Source organism: Thrips palmi, unplaced genomic scaffold (genome assembly GCF_012932325.1).
Source record: "Thrips palmi isolate BJ-2018 unplaced genomic scaffold, TpBJ-2018v1 HiC_scaffold_1, whole genome shotgun sequence".
In the NCBI taxonomy this organism is placed as follows: domain Eukaryota; kingdom Metazoa; phylum Arthropoda; class Insecta; order Thysanoptera; family Thripidae; genus Thrips; species Thrips palmi.
Genome location: NW_023144620.1, coordinates 1495107 through 1515403, shown reverse-complemented (window position 1 = coordinate 1515403; position 20297 = coordinate 1495107). Strand labels below are relative to the sequence as shown.

Below are 20297 nucleotides of genomic sequence, written 5' to 3'. Positions count from 1 at the left end.
CTGCTACAATGGCTCCAGGGACATAGAAATAGCGTTCGATGTTGAAATCTCATATGTTTAGGTCAGTGCTTCTACACCTTCTATGGTTTAACGTCTCCCCGCGACATTCCAAAACAGACTTCAAATTCACATCTTTCCGAAACTGTGGTTAATCTTTAGTTTAAGTCTATTTTGTATCAAAAGATGGTCAACGCCTTTGAGGGTAGAGGTCTATTTGACCGGTTTCTACCGATTAGAGCTAGATAGCAAGCAACACTCTTTGTGGTTATAAATATACATTTTCAGGGGATTTCACTGTGCACCACTGTCTGTGGACCAATGGATGCATTTTGCTGAGCTAAAAGTCAACCTGCCCATAATGATTTTCACCAACACTTCACTGTAAAGATAAATATTCGGAATATACGAAGAAGCCTCTGGTGAAGATTTTAGCCAGAGCACTTTCGTGAATTCACGAATAATCTTGGTAATTTAGAAATGTGCTTCGTAAATCCACGAACATTCATCGTGAATTATTAAGATTATTCGTATACACACAAGCCCGAATTCTCGCACACCCAAAGTCTCTCTAACCTGAATTCCTACTGACCCGATTCAAAAGTGTTGTTGATTCATAACTAAAATTTAGTGTCACTAACCCGAATTGTCACAGAGCCTAAATCTCACTAGCGCGAAAGTTTTTAAACCGCAGAGGTAGTCGCACTGGACCGATTTCCCACTGACCCGAAATGTCACAGACCCGATACTACCGTGGATTTAATTTTGTTGATTTTCCTGTCTCACTGACCCGAAGTCCTATAGACCCGAAAAGTCGTGTAAGAGGGATGGAGCACGGAGTCTGGACGATGGAGAGGCTGTGGCGAGTTCTCCAAATCCAAATTCGAGCATTCATTTAGAACAATCTGTAAGAAATAGATTGGGAATAAACGAAGCTGCCTCGGGCAAAACTGTAGTCAAAGGTTTCTTTGTAAATTCGCAAATATTATTCGCAAAAACTGTGAATCTTCGTGTATATACGAACAATCTTAATAATTCACGATGAATGTTCGTGGATTTACGAAGCACATTTCTAAATTACCAAGATTATTCGTGAATTCACGAAAGTGCTCTGGCTAAAATCTTCACCAGAGGCTTCTTCGTATATTCCGAATATTTATCTTTACAGTGAAGTGTTGGTGAAAATCATTATGGGCAGGTTGACTTTTAGCTCAGCAAAATGCATCCATTGGTCCACAGACAGTGGTGCACAGTGAAATCCCCTGAAAATGTATATTTATAACCACAAAGAGTGTTGCTTGCTATCTAGCTCTAATCGGTAGAAACCGGTCAAATAGACCTCTACCCTCAAAGGCGTTGACCATCTTTTGATACAAAATAGACTTAAACTAAAGATTAACCACAGTTTCGGAAAGATGTGAATTTGAAGTCTGTTTTGGAATGTCGCGGGGAGACGTTAAACCATAGAAGGTGTAGAAGCACTGACCTAAACATCCAAATGATTTGAGATTCCAAACGCTATGAGTATAGCACGTGTGGTGCAATGCAGCTGAGATATCGCACCATACGTGCAATGCCTCAGCCATATTGCACCTTACGTGCAATGCATCCCGAAAAGGCCCTATGCTAATGCATGGGAATGGGGAGGCATTGCACTTCATGTGCAATGCTTTTGCATTGCACCAATTGACGCTATACTCATAGCGTTTGGAATCTCAGTGATGAGATTTCAACATCGAACGCTATTTCTATGTCCCTGGAGCCATTGTAGCAGCACCAGCCAGCTTTGAGGTGGTAAAAGCATCATGCGCAACTGAAAATAGGGGTGTAAGCGAAGATCGGCTCTCGTCAGTACACTTTTCGTCCAAGAAGTGTACGGTAAACATGAAAATTTGTCGCATATCTTTACTTCGAGCCTCATAGAAACTAGGCAAATGCTTCAAATGACAATCCAAGCACACCGTTGGAAAGAAGAGACTCTGACGATCATTTTGAGATATCGCGAGGAAAAATCGGTTAATAACTGCCGAAGATACAGTCGCGCAAAGTTGCAATTAGGGCCTTGAAAAACACAAACGTGGCTCTGTAGCCTTAGAAACGACTCCAATCGAATTTCTGGCCACAGATTCTTAAAGTACAGCTCAAAACCTTTCAAATGAGCCCAGAATGGTCCAAATCGGTCAATAATTGGCGATTTCAGCATTTTGGACTTAAGTAAAAACAGCCTAAATTATTCAAAGGCGTTGAGCGACCTCTAATTTTGCGAAATTTGGAAAACCCCGAAACACGTAAACTTTTTTTTTTTTGATAAAAAATCAATTTTCACCCGGCGGTCATGAGATTTCGAAACTTTTTGCAAAAGTGAAACACCCTAGTGAACCCAACCAACGAGGAATCCATTTGGTGGGAGTCACACTCTCGGTTAGGGGCCTGTCAAGTGACTCGAGCTCAAAAGGCCGTTAAAGACTTTGCAGCTCCAAAACGCGTCAAACATTTTGGCCGCCTCCACCGGTCTTCTGGCTCACTGCGAGTTGGCACAGATTTGATTGTAAGACATTAGGAGCGTGGACGCACACACAATTTACTACGTACTTTTTTGTGCATATTGCTTTGCTCGCACGCGTTTCAAATTACACGATATTTTTTGGCACATCAACGCACACTTTCGTGCTTAGTTACCCACAAATTCGTGCATTTCAAAAGGCATGTTCAATTTTGTGCGAAGCCTATTTGCGATTGACATAAACCCACTTTGTTCTTTGCTGTGATTGCTGCCGTATCTGATACGGTTTAAGGAAAAAGTCCTTATCGAATAGGTGCTCCAAAGCGGAAAAAGTTGAGTGGTGTTTGTCGCCGTCACTATCAAGGACGCAAGGGGAGGCGAGCGAACAAGGAGCGAGGAAATTACACGAGCCACGCCATCGACATAAATAGTGGAATAGAGGTGCCTCACTTGCACTGCAAAATCAAATGCTGTTCTACTGAATACTGCCATTTCTACTTTTAGAAGGCAATACAAATTACACATGGATAAAGCCTTATAATATATTTTGACCATTTTGTAAAGTACAAACTAGTTAGTTTCGTTATACGAAGAAATAATTCGTAAGGGAGCACTCTCAGAAATGTTTTTGTAAAATGACAACAAAACCTCTGCAAATTTTCTATCACAAACCCTTTGTATTTTCAAATTACAACCACGTCGTATTTTTACAAGAAGTTTTGTAATTTAACGACATAAGGAAGACAGTTTTCTGGATCCATGAAGTCCTTTGCAGAATACAGAAGTAATCATAATTTGAAGAAAAAAGTCATTACATTACAACTAAACTGGTAAAATCGGGGAAGTTTCTTTTTTTTTCTGGCCTCAGTAGAATATGACAAAAGTCATTATTTGAAGAAAAGTATCGTTTTTTAATTTTACGACAAAATGTGTAAAATCAATAAGATTTTTTGGTTGTAAAAATATGACCTCCCGGTCATGACACACCACCTTCTTCTGCAATGGTTTTACTTCGATTTCCCTGACAGATTTGAACCCACAACTTTACTCTTTCGGTGCACGGTCTCTACCACTGAGCTACCAATACACACGCTAGCTGGGGAGCCAGCTACCTAATGACTCTTCAAGTGAAGCTTTACTGTTCTTCAAACAAGTAAACGTAAGCAACTTAGTTCATCCAATTTCTTTTCATAAATTTACAACAAGGGTCATAAAATGTGACAACAATAAATTTAATCCAATTTTTTGAAGTAAATTAACACAAAGTATTGTAGTTGGAGATTTACGATAAAGTTTATCCAAAACTGTATCCTGAATTTACAACCAGTGATGTACTTGGAGCCTTACAATAAAGTTCATCCAAAAATATATCTTGAATGAACATCCCGTGTAATACTTCATCCAGATTTTGTTCATAAATTTACAACAATCATTGTGTTTTGCGTTTTACAATTAGTTCATCCAGATTTTGTTCATAAATTTACAACAATCGTTGTGTTTTGCGTTTCACACATAGTTCCTCCAGATTTTGTTCATAAATTTATAACAATCGTTGTGTTTTGCGTTTTACAAATAGTTCATCCAGATTTTGTTCATAAATTTACAACAATCGTTGTGATTTGCGCTTAACAAATAGTTCATCCACATTTTTTTTCATAAAATTACAACGATTGTTGTGTTTTGCGTTTTACAAATAGTTCATCCAGGTTTTTTTCATAAATTTACAACAATTGTCGTGTTTTGCGTTTTACAAAGTGTTCATCAAAATTTTTCTCATCATTTTACAAGAATTTCTTAGAGTGAGGGTGGGGCACTTAGTGACAGGGGCACCTAGTAACACAGGGGTGCCCTGGCTTCCCTATGGCAGTTCCATACGTGTTGAGATGGCTAATCTAAAGGTCTTGTGCTGTGGAATCATGTTTAGGGTAAGGTTACCAAACATGGATCACTTTTTAGAAATGTCCTCGGCTCAAACAAGCGATAACCCAAATTTTCTTTGATACGCTGCAAGATGACCACAAAAACAACCTCCTCTCAAGAGCTGAACATTTTATGACAAATACTTTGAAATTTACAGGGCTTTGAAATTTCACTGATTTTAGTGATCAATATTTGGGTCTGACCCAAACATGGATCACCCCCCCTCGCGTTTTGACAGGGGCGTTCGGTAGCTTCCGTCGTCTAAATTTCAAAGAGTACCCTCTGAAGGTGCCACGAAAAAATTTTGAGACATTCTGATGAATGGATCGTCTGTAATAACGATTTGAATTTTGACTCCTAACCTAACCTGAAACCAGGCAGTTTCGGACCCTTTTCAGAGGCACTTTTAATTTGCATATTGTAAGGGTAACGGTAAGATTGATCAGCTCCCCGCGCGTGATTCTTGTAGTCTAATGTGTAGACCAAACGAAAAACTTAAATTGGTCGATTGGTTTGGCGGTACGGGCTTCGCTTACAAAATGATCCATGATTGGTACCCCGAGCCATGGTCGGCACTTAACCTAAGTGAGAGTGAGACTTTCGACAAAATATTTTAGCACCCACTGGCGCCCACAATAAAACAATTAAAAAATTACCCTAAAGGGTACTACTTGAATATGTCCCCTATAAGTAAAACATGACTTCGTAGTCCATTCCAAGGTAAAAGATTTAATCATAGAAGTCTTCTATGTTGAAAATTGTCAGTTATTTCTTAGGCATCTTTTATGGGAAGGGGGATTGGGGGGGGGGGGGTGGCAAAAACGCAATTGCATCATTCATCTCATTTTATTTAGTTTACCCTGCAAACAATTTTTGTTTCTCCTGAAAGATGATGAAAATCGAGTTATTCCCTTCTCCCGCTTCATGGATCGAATGTACACAAAACGGCTCGAATTTCTGGTTTGGTTATCAGCATTATCGTTATTATTGGTTTCGTGTACGGAGGAGTATTGGAGTAAGCCCCTCTGCGGTTGCGTGACCGCGCGAAGTTTCCGGAGCTTTGATGTGGAGAGGTCCAGTTGGCCTTCGTTTTCGGATTCTAGTTTGACATGGGGTCTGCGGGCACCATCGTTCAGGTACGAGTCATCGCATTCGCATGGGGAGCTGCCTCTCCTGAACCGTGTACACTCTCGGGTGATTCCGTGCGTAGAGGGTCATTTTGGATGTACCAAATGTTCTTTTTGGCCCGTCCCGTTTATTTTTTGTAAAAATATGACGGAGGGACGGGCATATAGTATGATGCATGCTGTGCGTCCGTTCGTTCGTTCGTCCGAGGACTTCCCGTGGTCTGATCTTGACCAAATTTGGTATGCAGCCTCCTTGGGTGACCCTAAGAACCGCCCGGTGTGTTGCGGGAGACAAGACAATTTGGGGGAAGCGGCGTCGCGCGGCATAACTGCTGACCCTAATAGAAAACCCTACCGCTACTGATCAGCCGCGGACCGCGGAAGCCGAACAGGCGACAGCCGAGCCGAGTGACGGGCGGCGGGCAGTCGCCTGGAGGAACGCTTAGAGTAAGGGTGGTGTGTGTGGAGCCAGCAGGAACAGTGTCTTTGGAATATAGTCCACGTCTTGAACCACAATCTGACTCGATTTATCGAATCCCGGAAAATACACAACCGAAACATCTTGGCGCACCGGCCGGGAACTCGAGGTTCAGATTCGTCTGGTTTTTTTTTCTCGTTTTTTTTTAAATTCATTTTTTTTTCGGTTTGTTTTTTTTCTCTCGTCAAAATTCGCGCGCGCACCGCAAGCCTTCGGCGACTCGGCTTGCGAGGAGTGAAAGTGCAGTGCAGTGAAAGTGCAGTGAGAGTGCAAGAGTGCAGTGAAAGTGCAGTGAGAGTGCAGTGAGAGTGCAGTGAAAGTCCAGTGTGCTGGGCACTGAGAGCCCGAGAAATAAGACAAGAAAGTTCAAAATTTAAATTTTATTGTTGTGTCACCAGTGAACATTTTGGATACACATCATCACAGGAGGCATACAGCAGGTTAGTACATCGGAATTCTAAAACTCGAATCGGGTTGGTAAAGCAAGGCAGGATCAAGTAAAATTTCCCGTTTTGTTTACTTTTCAAAAGAAAATGAAATGCACCCAGCGCTAGAACCGTTTAAAAATTTCCTGGGCAACGGCAAAGAGCCGGTGTTCGCGCCGTGCAATCTTGATTTTTGGCAACCACAAGACGGAATCTCGATAGGCACACAAATTTTCACAGAAATTGAGACATTTCCGATCGCTTTTGAGCAGGAGGAAGCGAGGCGAGACACGAGGAACGCACCTTACAAAACATTCATCGTCACACAAGTAGCGCGGGCAGACACTTTACCGGGTTTTAGTGTAGTTGCCACACAGAAAGGGGTCGACGAGTGGATCCCGTATTGCACATTGTCAATCAACTCTGTTCGCCAGTCCATTAGAGGCTGGGAGAACGCTGGGGAGTACACAAAAACTGACGTTCTAAAGAAAACTTGCGACTTAATCACTAAATTTGCAAACGCGGTTTTTGACTACTTGCGGTGGTTAGACGAGGAAAAGGAAAGAGAGCGAAGGGAAGCAGAGGAAAGAGAACGAGAGGCAAGAATGGCAGCAAGAAACTTGCCACCCTCGTTGCAACCGACTGTGCGCCCGTTTGACGCGGACAGTGTAGGGAACTGGCTAGATCACTTGAACAGGGTGTACGTAGCACACGGCATAAGAGCAGAGGACATAGTCCCGTACGTGGGACAGTTCTTGCCAGCGTACCTACAAAGTGTTCATGAAGGGCTACTACAACGACCTTGGGCGGAGTACAGACAGCAGTTAGTAGAGTACTGCCAGTCTGACACTTCACCCAGCGCACTCAGAATGCGGATGCTTCAGATGAGGAAAAAGGCCTCAGAAACAACAATAGAATTTATAATGAGAGTACATGCCATTGCAGCCAATGAGGCAAATATCAGTGAAAAAGAAAAGGTGAAAATTTTGATGGAAGTGATACCAAAAGAGGACGCGCGGTTGGTCGTCAATGCAGGGTGTGAAACAGTAAGAGATCTCATTACAAGGATAAATGATGCAATTCAGAACAGGGCGCTTATAGAAAAAAATGAGGGGACTGCAGCTACGGCAGCTGGAGCCCCTGCGCTTGAAAATAGACTAGACAAAATTGAAGCTTTGCTGCAAGCCAAGGTAACCCAGGGGGGAAGCGGCTGGCAGCAGCGCAACTGCTGAAAAAATACTGGCACTCTTAGAAAATTTTGGAAAGCCAAAAGAAAAAACTATTGAAGAGAAAATTCTGGAAAAGCTAGAAAGCTTGTCAGTGGGAACAGAGAAAAAAGAGCAGACACAGGAAGAAAAATTGGATCAAGTTCTGACAATGTTTCTTGGGGGAGGCCGTGGTCGCGGCAGGGGGCGCGGCCGTGGCCGGGGAAATTCAAACTACAGGCCGAATCAGAATTTCCGAGGTTACAATTCAGGCAGAAATTGGGGACGTAATTTTAACCCAGGCGGGGAGGTGTATGGGTATTCGAACATGCCACCCGTGCAGCAGCAAAATTACGGGTACTTCGGGGCACCTCAGCAGCAGCAACAAGGCCAGTTTTCAGGCGGGTACGGGGGCCCGGCCCAAACCTATGGGGCCGGCGGCCAGCAGTACTCGCGAGGCCGAGGCCGTGGCGCATGCTTCGCATGCAACGCCACGGACCATGTGCTGGCTGGGTGCCCGAAGTGGCAGAATTTTCAGCAGAAGTGAAGCGACGCGAAGCAGAGACCCAAAGACGACTAGAATTAAGTAATTTAGAGTTAATTAAAACAGTCCCGGACGGCTCTTGCTTTTACCAAGCGTTGTCCTTTGGGCTGTGGGGTACTTTTGACAAGAGCGAGGCACTACGCCAGACTCTAGCTAGCTTTGTTAAGGAAAATTGGGATTACTATAGTGACTTTGTAACTAATTACAGTAAGATGGAGTACTATGAGGAGCACAGGAAGAGGGATACAATGGCAACAGCGCTCCAACTGGGAGCTGCAGCCGCGATGCTGGGAGTCAGAATCGTGGTGAAAAGAGGAGACGAGGTGCGCGAGCACGCCGAGGAGGGCGGTTTGCAGGAACGCACGGTGTTCATGCAATTTTCAGGTAGTTTGGAGTGCGGTCATTTTGACGCACTCGTGCCACGTGGTGAGGCGCATGCACGGTCGCCGGGGACGCGCGCCGGGCCGGCCGCGAGGCCCCGGGGCAATAACCCTGCCCCCGCGGCCGAACGGGCCGGGGCGACGCAGTTCCAGACGGCGGCTCGCATTTCCGATGTCGCTCCCACGCCGAGCTCCCGGGCGAAGGCATTCCCTGCTTGCGGAAATGGCGAGTGGAAAATGCCCGAAGCGGAGGAGCGGCGTGGAGCGGTGTCACCGGAGAGTGTGCAGGTGGCCGGCGGCGGCCATGGTGGATCGATGCAACCTGAGACGCATCGTCCGGCCGCGCCGGCGAGCATGGGATCGCTGATTGCGCCAAATCACTGCCCGGGGGAGCCGTGCCAGGTCATGTTCTGTTCTTGTCATTACGATCCAGAACAATTAGAGCTCCTGAAACAATTAAGTGACATTAAAATAGTGGAACTATCAGAGCCCCAGATGGGATTCCCCTTCAAGGTCAAAATTAATGGCAGATCAATTGTTGCGATTGTTGACGAGTGGGCGCTGTGCTCTGTTGTGGCGCCGGAGGAATGCCTTGGGGTGGAAGTCGCCCCAATGCCTTTGCACTGTGAAATTTGGATTCGGGGAAATTCCCATAAAATGTTGGGCATCACTCAGCCTTTGATTCAAGTAGCTTCACAAATGCAAGCAACAATGCCACTCGTTGTTGCACCTCTCCCCCCAGGCATCTCAGCAGTGCTGGGACGTGATTTTCTTAACACATTTAATGGGCAGTATGTGAGGAAAAGTGACACGTACTGTTTCATGATGGGCAATAATCCAGTTTCTAAAAATCGGTCTAAATTGTTCAAGGAAGAGGAATGGGAAATTTTGAATGTCTCAAATTTGGAAGTAGGAAAACTTTTTAAAATTTTTGTAAAAATAGATGGACTGAAACTTAAAGCGGCTCTGGACTCGGGAGCTGTTAGAACAATCTTAAATTCTAAATTTTGTACTAATACGGCTGCTTTACAGCCTGTAAAAATGAAATTATTGACGGCAAACGACACAGTCTTGCCGGTGGACGGAATGTACCGTCCTGCGTTCACTGTTGGCACAGCGCAGGTGCGCCATGCAACAGTGGTCGCCCCCCTTCCCCAGCAGATTGATTTATTGATAGGAAATGATTTTATGGAAAAATATAAGTCAGGATTTTCGTGGAAAACAAAAACAGCCACGTTTGAAATGGACGGAGTTTCGGTTACAGTGCCTAGAGTACCGGAACCACATGAGGAAAATATTCAAAATGTTAATTTTGTATGCCCTGAGGTCCCCACTAAATTTGGACAGAGTAACACAACCCCATCCCCAGCAGAGCCCGCCCCAAAACCCCAGCAAGTAGCAGTTCCAGGAAAAGGCGCTTCAGGAAAAGAAGCAGGATATTTCGATGACAATAATAGTGACTATAGTGACTATAGTGACTATAGTGACTACAGCTTGAGTGAGTCGGGTTATTCAGAACAATTCGACAACCAGGTTAGTCTTTTGGCAGCCGAGGACGTTTTAATCCCTCCGCAGTCTTACAGAATGGTGCAAACTTCAACTCCAAACATTTTTCCCGCTATACTTACACCAGAACTAGTGAAAGGTAATCCAGAAGTTACAAGTATGGAGTGCATCCTGGTTGATAACAATGTTCCAGTTTTCAATGGCAGTGATGGTGAAATTTTAATTTCAAAACATACTCCTGTAGGGTTTGTAGATCCTGCTGATGCAAACATTCCGGATTCAGTGTTAGTGGAGACGAATTTAGCGGAAATAAAATATGCACTAAAGAATCATATTTTGTCATTAGACGAGATAGACCTACCTAAAAATCATTGTCATGCAGTGCTCGGTGACGAGAAACCAGCACTCCCATCCCTTGAAAATTCCGACCTGAATGATTCTCAAAAATTAGTAGTTTCCACACTTCTTCAGAAATACAAAGAAGTTTTCAGCTACAAGATGAAACCAGGAGCGTCAATCCCAGGAGTAGTTGGGCACCTGGAAAGAACAAACAATGAGTCTATTTTCCGTAGACAGTGGCCGCTGTCAGCCAAGCAAAAGCTGATAGCTAAACAAGAAATCCAAAATTTCAAAGAACAGGTATTGTTGAGGAAGGCCCAAGTGTTGTCTCCCTTCCTTTTTTTGTTATAGAAAAAAGAGACAGCACCCCTGAGAAGCCAAAGGGGCGAATTCTCTACGATTCAAGATTGTTGAACAAAGCTCTGGTGAAGCCAAAATATAAAAGTTATACAATTCAAGAGGTTTTGGCTTACTGTGCAGACAAGAATCTGCTTTGTGTAATGGATGTTGTGAACTATTTCTTCACTATAGAAATGTCAGAGGAATCTAAATTATTGTTAGGGTTTAATTTTGAAAATAAAGCCCTAAGATGGGGTCGTCTACCCCAGGGCTGTTCAGTCTCACCCATGATTGCCCAGCAAGCAATGGGCATTGTTTTGAAAAACTTAGGTGCAATTTATTTTATGGATGATATCCTATTAGGTGGTCAAAATTTCACAGAGCTTTTGGAACTCTTTGAAAACACACTTCAAAGGATGAAAGAAAACAACCTCAGACTGCGTCCAGATAAAGCAATCCTGTTTCGGAAAACCCTTCCATGCCTAGGATTGATTGTTACAGCGGGGGAGTCAGTGAAACCAGACCCCTCGCGTTTCAGGCCATTACTGGCTTTGAAAGAGCCTAAAAATAGTGCTGCACTGAAATCGGTGATTTGTTTCTTTTCATATTATAGGAGATACTTGAAAGGGTTTGGAGCTAACGTGAAAATTTACAATGACATGGCATGCGATAAAATTCCTTTTGAATGGACAGACAAAGATAGGAAGTTCATTGAAGATATGTATAATTACCTGCTCAAAGAAGCCACGTTGGCTCTTTTTGATGAAAATTTGGAAACAAAATTATGGGTCGACGCCTCCAAGGATAATCTGGGTGCAATGCTTTCTCAGAAGCGATCAGGCCGTTACCTCCCAGTAGGTTACTTCTCTCAACCTATAACAGGAAATCAGAAAGCATGGTCAAGTTTCCACAAAGAGTGTTTGGGATTGTTTGAGGGCATAAAGTATTTTGAGAATGAATTGAGGTTAGTGCAACACTTTGTTGTGGTGGCTGACTGCAGTTCTCTAAGGTATTTGTTGTCGATGCAGAGCCCCAAAGCACCTTTCGATAGATTCATTTCCTATCTCGCTCAATTCTCATTTGATTTTGAAATAATTCCTAGTGAAAAGAATAAAGTGCCAGATGCATTATCTAGGCTAGACCCACCCAAAACATCAGTAGAGGATGTAGTAATACCAGACAAGCTGATAACCAAATTAAATTCACATGTTATGCCTGTGATGACACGCAGTGCAACCAAATTACGGAATCAACCAGACAATCAAATGGATAAAATTCCAATGCAGACCGGGGATGAGCCTAAAATTGGACCGGTCTCAGCACAAACTGTAAAGGTAAATAAAGGCCCACAGCCTTCTTTCCAGAGTCTCCCTGTTGCATCGTCTGCTTGGGCGCCTTCTGCAGAGCAGGCGCGCCCTGGCTGTGAGGCTAGCAATGTCGCGCATCGGGCAGAGATGCCGGCAGTGGCATCGCCACAGCACAGCAAAGTTCCCCCTCCACCGGGAAACGGCGCGGCATCAGGCGGCGGTAGCTTCGCACGGCCTCCTCGAGCGCCGCACCATAACAAACAAGCAGACGACGTGCGAGACCACTGGAAAGATTTACTAAGCCTCGAAACAACTATCTCAAAATTTGAGGGTCCTAATCACTTTCTTTGTAATTCGGCATTGTCAGAGTTTGACCTCAATGGGAATAGTTATCAATCAATCAGCCAAGCATTGGAAATGAATAAAACCGAGAATGAAATGTGGAACTTTTGTTTGTTGGAACAATGTTTACGATTAAAATTTGCACCCCACAGTGAGCTGGCAGAGAGGTTACTACAAACAAGACCTAAAATGCTTGTGTATTCAAATGTTGTTTGTGATAATTTCTTAGGTACTTGTGTTTGTCCAAAATGTGTTGATGTTCTTTCCTCAAATAAGCTAGGTGAAGCTTTGATGATGCTTAGACATGAACTACTAGTTTGCATTGAAGTAAGAACGGATTCAGGAAAGGTAATTCCAGCTTTGAGAAAGTTTATAGCAGCTCAAAAGGAGGATGAGGAATTATTGAGAATAATACAAACATTTGACTCAGAAGGTAAGCCAACAAACAAGACCGACAAGGCCAAAGGAATTGCAAAATATGCTATGCGTCATGGACTTCTAGTAACAAATACTGTTCCGCCAAGGACAGTTGTACCACAAAAAATAATACCAGCGGTACTTCAACAATTCCATGACTTGTCACTCCACGCAGGGAGAGATATAATGCTTCTAGCTTTGCGTAGATATTATTTCTTTAATAATATGGATGATTTAGTTGCTAAATATGTTGCATCTTGTGAGATGTGTGGTAAATACAAAGTTGCATATGCGAAATATGGTAAACTTCAACATAGGGTATCTAGTAGTTTATTTGAGTCTTTGGGGGTTGACTTCACTTTTGTTACATCTGCTAATAATAGATTTAAGTGGTGTTTAGTAATAGCTGACAACTTTTCAAACTTAGTTTATTTAAAGGAGTGTAAGAAAGCATGTACAAAGGAATTGATTGATGGTCTCACTGGTTTCTTTTATAAGTATGGCCTGTGTCGTGAAATTCACCTTGATGCAGGACCACAAAGTAAATGCAAGGAGTTCCATCAATTTCTAAGTAAGTTGGGAATAGAATTAATAGTGTCACCAAGCAATGCTCATTTCTCCAGTGGGAGAGTGGAGAGTCAGGTGAAAAGGGTCGTGGCAGCCCCGGGTCTAAGGATAATTAGAAAACTGTAGTTTCAAATTGCAGTACCAAAAACTGCAGTTCCTGAACAAGTTTTTTAAAAGAAACTGAAGATAAACACAATCCACTTTGCAGTTGAAATTGTAGTTTCTGTCAATCACACTGTAGTTTTAGTGTTGATTTGAAGTTCAGTTGGAGGTTCAGTTAATTTCGTACAATTTACTAATATACATTCTGGAAGTAAAGCGACTGCTGAAAATAAATATTTAAAAACTGCTCTCATCTAGTATGTTTCCGTACTTAGTATGTATTTTAAACATATCTCTTATCGACATACTAACGTTGATAGTTATGTCTCAAAACTAGTACGTTTCCATACTCTTATGCAATCTTCTAGTTGTATCAAGTAAAAGTACATACCACTAGGGGAATCAGAATTACAGTGCTGCTTCATTGCTTTTAAAGCAGTTGAGGTTTACGTTGAATATTTTGTCGTCTCCTTTAAAAAAAGTATCAGGTTAAACCAAACATTTAAGGTTATACCTTTTAATACAGTTGGCTTTACTTTAAATGGTATAGTTGTTCGCTGTTTAAAACTTTATGCAAGTTTTCCCTTTTTAAAGTAAGCCTCCCTAAAGAGACAAAGTAACCCAAAGTCTGCGACAAGTTTACGAAACTGACTTGTCGCAAAGGTCCAAAATATTTTGCGCTTACATTCTTTGTAATGACAGTTAAAAATAAAATTGGTCATATAATGCAAGTGTCATGAAGAGTACTACACTTTACATAGGATTACTCTAAAATGCTTGTAGTTTAAAAGATGTAGAAAATCTTAGTTTTGAATCTTTTTATTAAATCGAAATCAAAAGAATTCTGTTAAGTCCTTCATCTACCCTTTTTTAAAAAAATAATATTACATGCTAGTAGTAAAAATAAACAATTTCGTTGGGAAGTTGGAGCAAAACATATTGACTACGCAAAAAGGACTCTTAGTGCATCATCCGCCAGGTGGCGCTAGTGTCGCATCATTTCGTCTTCGAGTTAAAAGTGTCTTGCAGGATCAGAGGAATATTTTTGGATCAAACTCTGTGCAGGGTAAATATTGAGATGCTATGACTCTACCACAAAAGATTGACCTCGATAGGTGGAATATTAGGGAAATAACTTTGAGTACAACTTTCCTCTCGCGTACGGCTACGGGTCGTAGTTTGGTTAGGCTCCGACCGCTGTGCCCCCAAGTGCATCAGTCCCCGATGCGAAGTACATTTTTGTCGAGTGATCATCTCCGAGAGGAGGTGACCCCACTCACTAACATCTAAGGTTGGAAACCTAAGGTGGCAACTTGAAAACAGAGCTGAGGCTCTATATTGAATTTTCACTCTCTTTCCGGTAACTACTCTCTTTCTAGTTACTTCAAATGGCGTTTAAGTTGTTCGAAACTAAGGTTGAACTGCAGTTTGACTGCAGTTTAACTAGCAAGAAAATGAGGGAGAAACTTTAGTTGTTCCAAATAACTGGTAGTTTTTGCATAGTTAAACTGCAGTTTTACTGCAGTTGACTACAGTTTAACTACAATTTTTTTTCTCTTAAAAGTTACTTTTAACTTCTTAATTTTTTAAATTGTTTTTCACTTAAAACAATACATTTTACATCAGAAAAACTCCTGTTTTGTCATATAGTTTTAACTGCAGATCCTTCCACCCGGGAGCCCTACGGTTTCTAATAGATAATAAGAAAACTAGGCTAGGAAATTGGGAGAAATATATTCCATTGGTGCAGTTTCATCTAAATAACGCACCTCAACTGGCAACAAATCTTTCAGCAAATGAAGTGGTGTTCGGGCAACAACTGTTGGAGCCAGCCACTTTGAAGACAGTGTTACCACAATCACAAACACTGCAACAGAGAATAAATTTGCTAGAACTAATTAGGAGGAAAGCAACTGACGCAAAAAGATTAGCTCAGATGACATACAAAAGCAAATATGATAAAGGGAGAAAAGACATAGCTTTTGAGAAAAACCAGCCTGTATTTGTGAGAATTGAGAGCAAGGCAAGTAAAACAAACCCACTAAAATTCCAACCTAAATTCAAAATAGGTGTTATCAGTAAAAAGATTTCAAATCTAGTGTACGTTGTGGCGTTCAGGGAGAAGACTGGTAGGTTGTGGAAAAGATTGACTCATGTCAGTCATTTAAAAATTAAGGTAAGCAGACCCAAAGAGTTAGTAAGTGGTAAAAACGAGATTTTCTGTATTTTTTCCTCTGATGGAACAATCCCATTGTTCCCGTTGTAAGGCTTTTACTAGCTAAAACAATAACTTTCTTACTAGGGTATTTTTTTTTCTTTCTCAACAAGGATCTTTTCGGATGAAACTATCCCTGTTAATAGAGTGCATTGAGAAAAATAACAAGAATATATGAGTGGACTAAAGGATAAATAATAAAAATATACACGGAGAGAGTCAAAATTTAAAAAGAACGTTTTGAAAATAGACTGGACTTCCTAACTGTAATTTTAATGCTAGAGAATAAAGACTGATGCGCAATTAGTTAAGTTTAGGGTAAAGTAGGGGAGTTTTGATGTCCAATTTAAACTTTTATTGCGTTCTTTGTTGACATGTGTAGGCCTATGCATTTTACATGTAAATGTTTTTTTTTCCCCATTGAGTGAAGTCCGCTATTATAATAAAAACATGAAAAAGATTAATGAGAGTTATGAGTAATGAGAGTCATACATAAGAAAGTATTGCAGCTAGTAGAAGGATATTTAATTTTTTTTTAGAGTAACAGCCACAAATTCAAACACACAAAAATAAAAGCAAAAACAACAATCACTCTTAAAAGTACACAACAAAGGTTACAGTAGTAAATATACTGACATGAATTGCGCGGGGCGTGCAAATTGTGTGCGTCGGGGAAAATGCCTTGATAATTATTGATCCTGTTTTGTTTGAAAAACCAGACTGATTCGTTTTTTTTTATTCTGTTGATGTGCTTCACTGTTGTTCTTCTGTGTGAGATGACAGCGTTTCCTAAATCTTCTCTGATTTCAGAATCATGCACCTAATTCACCACCAAGGCGATCTCTTCGATTGTCCTTACTGGGTTCCAATTGTTCACTGTGTATCATACGACGGTAAAATGGGCGCCGGCATAGCAAAAACAGTGCAATCAATATTTAATGTTCGATCAGAATTTTTGGCAACAGAGCGAGAAGTGGGTGGCCTAGTCGCAGTTTGGCGAAGCCACCGCTTCATTGTTAACTTAATCACTAAATTACGTTACTGGCACTTACCTACACTGGATTCGCTGCAAAGTTCGCTGCGCGCACTGCGGTCATTTGTTGTGGACAACAACATTGGTGTCCTCGCAATGCCAGAGATCGCAGCTGGCCTGGACAAAATTCACTTGAATTTGGTCATAGAGTCCCTGTACCAAGTCTTTCAAGACTTGGATATAGAGATTCATATGTACCATTTGTGACCTCTACGACTGCTAGATTTGACCATTTTTTTTTTCTCAAATTTCTTTTAAACTATGAAAAAAAAATTGTTGTAATGATTATTAACGAATGTTATTTAGAGCCAAGATCAATTAATAATTGGGATTTCATCTCTATTTTGTTTTAGATGTGGCATTGGTGGTGGCTAATTCTATGTGCAGCCATCTGGCAGCACATAGTTTGCTATGATGATAGAGAAGTGCATGTACTGCAATCAAAGGGGCTGCAAGTAAAAGCATTGCCCCACCTGCTAGTAGCAACGGACCTAATAGAAATCAAGATGACGGCAAACTTGCCAACAATGACAGTTATGAATAGTAAGGACACAGTATCCTGTGCAGAAATAAAACATAAACAGGACGTATGCTTGGTAATAGAGAACTTGCAGAAAACTAGTGAAGGAATCATTCGTGAACTTTCGCAGATATTTTCCAAATTAGGGCCGGTTGCGACTAGACATAGGAGGGCATTGCTCCCAGTCCTTGGTAGAATTAGAAACTACATAGAAGGAACAGTAACAGAAGACCAACTCAATGCAGTAATTGATAGTATGAACAATTTGGGGAATGATGTTAACGCTATCAGAAATAAAACTCAGGACTTGATTTCAGTTACGAACGTGCATGCAGTTCAGATACAGGGACTTTCTAAATCGATGCAGGCAATGATGTCGGAATACTCAAAGGCTTACAATGTACTAGCTACATCCATTAATGATGCGGCCAACGAGGCTGACATCATCTTCCATAAAACTGTCATGACAATGCAACTACAAACGGTAATTAATATGCTTCAAAGCCACCTCCTGGCTATGAAATCTGTGTATCATAGCTGCCAGGCAAATGTACTTGACCGTTTAGCTATAAGCGAAGGAGAACTTGGGAGGATCTTACGATCTAAAAACATTTTGCTTAACGCAGGGGATTTGACGCTTGTCATCCCACACGACCAACTTGATTTGTATTATCTGCTAAAAACGGCTCAATGTAACCTGATTTCTCAAACCAGTCTCGAAGTGACATTCCAAATACCGATAACGACCACAGGAAACAGGTGGACCATCTTTTCCATCCAGCCATTATTCTTCCTGCTAAATTCTCAAACATGTTCAATTCTAGACAAAAGCATTGTGCTGGCGACGGATGGGGAGTCGGTCCGTCCACTGAATGATCAGGACGTTCTTCACAACAAACTCGTAAAGGTGCTCCCAAGAGTGAGCGACAACGATGGTTTAACAAACTGTATTCACAAGATCCTCATGGGAATGGAGGTGGCCGAATTGCAAAATCATTGTAAAATTAACTGCATAGATAAAAGAGAGAATACTGTTCAGACAATTGGTCCTGATCACTTCTCAGTTCTTAATCCCACTACTGATCTAGAAATTGTATGTCAAAATATGATTATTAGTAGCCTTAAAATGCTGTCCTCTGGACGGAATGAAATTGTATTACCATGTTATTGCTCATTATTGCAGCAAGGAACTACAAAACGTACAGTTATCCCAGCAGGCCATGCCTGCGTCATGCCTAAAGGTATCAGTGCACATGTAAATGTTGACAACTCTTGGTCCGATATAGGAGACTTCTCCTTGCTTGAAGTCTTTGTGCCGAGAAATCATGCAATCGCCCTTCTGGCAGAAAATGTTACATTACCCCCAATAGAGCTGGCTACTGTTGCGCCTTACGGAACCACAGGGTCCTCATGGAAAAAAATGCCTCTGTATAAATCGGGGTGGATAGAGACCATTTTCTTTTTCTTAATCACTGTAGCTGCGATTGCAGCATTTGCTTATTACGTTGAATCTAAGACAAGTTTATTGTCGACTGTATGGAGCTGTGGCAGGAGAGTAGTTAATAGGTTCGCCGCTCCAGCAGACGCACAGCAATCTCAAGCAGCTGCTACGGACAATGAAGTCGAGATGCAGAATATGCGTAGGCAAGCTGCTCGACTGTAAGTTTCAAAATCCCATGATAAGCATAAGGTTTAGGGATTATATGTAGTTTCTAATCATTTTTTTTATCTTAGCATGTATTCTTAAGCCTGTTTATACTTAATCGTTAGAATAGGGTTCTGGCTGGCACCGTGTGCCTGGGAGCCTCACTCCTGTGTGACTTATACTTCTTCAAGCATGGCGAGATGAGTGAAGAACCAGCGAGGAACGGAGTATCGTCCAGACTTTCATTTTCGGATCGCCAAAACCATACTTTCTTTCAAATTGCCGAGTCATGTTATGAGGAGGCACAGTCGGTGGCGTGGCCACGACTGCCCACGCCAAGTCCTACGGGAGGCGGCCGGACAGAACTGGGAAGGCGTTTGGCGCGCCCTATCTTAGCCGAGGGATTTGGAGAAATGACCACGCTATTCGTTGAAAAATTCAAATTCTGAATTAAAACCTTGAAGCGTTGGTTCAAAGTCCAGGCGCTTGACTTGCAGCTACACAAAGTCGCGCGAGCTGCGGACAGGTGCAACGCCTGCCGCAGCCCACTGTGGTTACCTTCGGTGCCGTGTAACAGTGCTGGCATCAACATCAGCATTTTGCAAAAGGAAGAAGAATCAGCCCTTTTGCCATCACGCTTTCCATTGAGCAGTCGCTGCAATAAGTCACATGGGAGCCAGCGTCCCTGCCCGGTGGTTAGCCAGTGAGAAGAGAGAGTTTAGGTGTAGTTTCATAGCTTTGTAGTTTTCGTAGTTTTCGGGTCTATGTTAATTTGAGTTTTAGGTTTATGACATAATACAGAACGTGTTACACCAAAAAAAAAAAAAAAAACAAATTCGTTTACAAAATTGTCATTTGAAGTCGGTTTACTGTAACAGCAAATGGTCTAACATATAGCAAAATTAATAGATCAGAGTCATACGAACGGTTGAGTCCGTTCGATGCACTTTTTCCCTTTTCGTCCAACATGTTACTTTTTGGTGCCTTCATTTTGATTATCAATGTTTTTATTGGATATGAGGTAAATGTTGTTGTATTTGCTGAACATTTCTTTACGGTAACGAAGTTGTGAAATTGCGGATATAAGCATAGTGAGAAAATGGAGCGACAAAGTTCATTGTGATGGGATTAAGATTTTATGGGACTTAAATTTTATGAGTTTAATTCGTTTTATTTGCTTATTTGCTTATGTCCCGTATTTGAGAGCCGCGGACCCGCAGGTATGAGAAATTGGTAAGCGGTGCCGCGCTGCCAACCTAACCACGCTAATGACCTGATTCAAAAATATGTTTTGAATATTTCAAACGATACTAAACAACGATTTGAAACAAACTCGTGTTGGGGGTGCTAAGGCGACTTGAAGTACGAAATCTTGAAACTATAGCC

At 41.9% G+C, this 20297-nt stretch overlaps 3 protein-coding genes across 3 annotated transcripts; all 3 read left to right on the top strand.

The window, feature by feature from the left end:
* Positions 1-6003: 6003 nt before the first annotated feature.
* On the top strand, positions 6004-20068 carry LOC117639646. Its single transcript, XM_034375519.1, has 2 exons — positions 6004-6134; positions 17100-20068. Exon 2 carries the CDS (start codon positions 17100-17102, stop codon positions 18927-18929), a length of 1830 nt encoding a protein of 609 aa, XP_034231410.1. The 5' UTR covers positions 6004-6134; the 3' UTR covers positions 18930-20068.
* Positions 6064-17102, top strand: LOC117639701 (ADP-ribose glycohydrolase OARD1-like). Its single transcript, XM_034375580.1, has 2 exons — positions 6064-6465; positions 16524-17102. The coding sequence occupies exon 2, from the start codon at positions 16528-16530 to the stop codon at positions 16951-16953; it is 426 nt and encodes a 141-aa protein (XP_034231471.1). The 5' UTR covers positions 6064-6465; positions 16524-16527; the 3' UTR covers positions 16954-17102.
* LOC117642995 lies at positions 7984-16527 on the top strand. Its single transcript, XM_034381635.1, has 5 exons — positions 7984-8060; positions 8408-8583; positions 9013-10653; positions 10776-13488; positions 15176-16527. The coding sequence occupies exons 1-5, from the start codon at positions 7984-7986 to the stop codon at positions 15762-15764; spliced, it is 5196 nt and encodes a 1731-aa protein (XP_034237526.1). The 3' UTR covers positions 15765-16527.
* Positions 20069-20297: the final 229 nt, after the last annotated feature.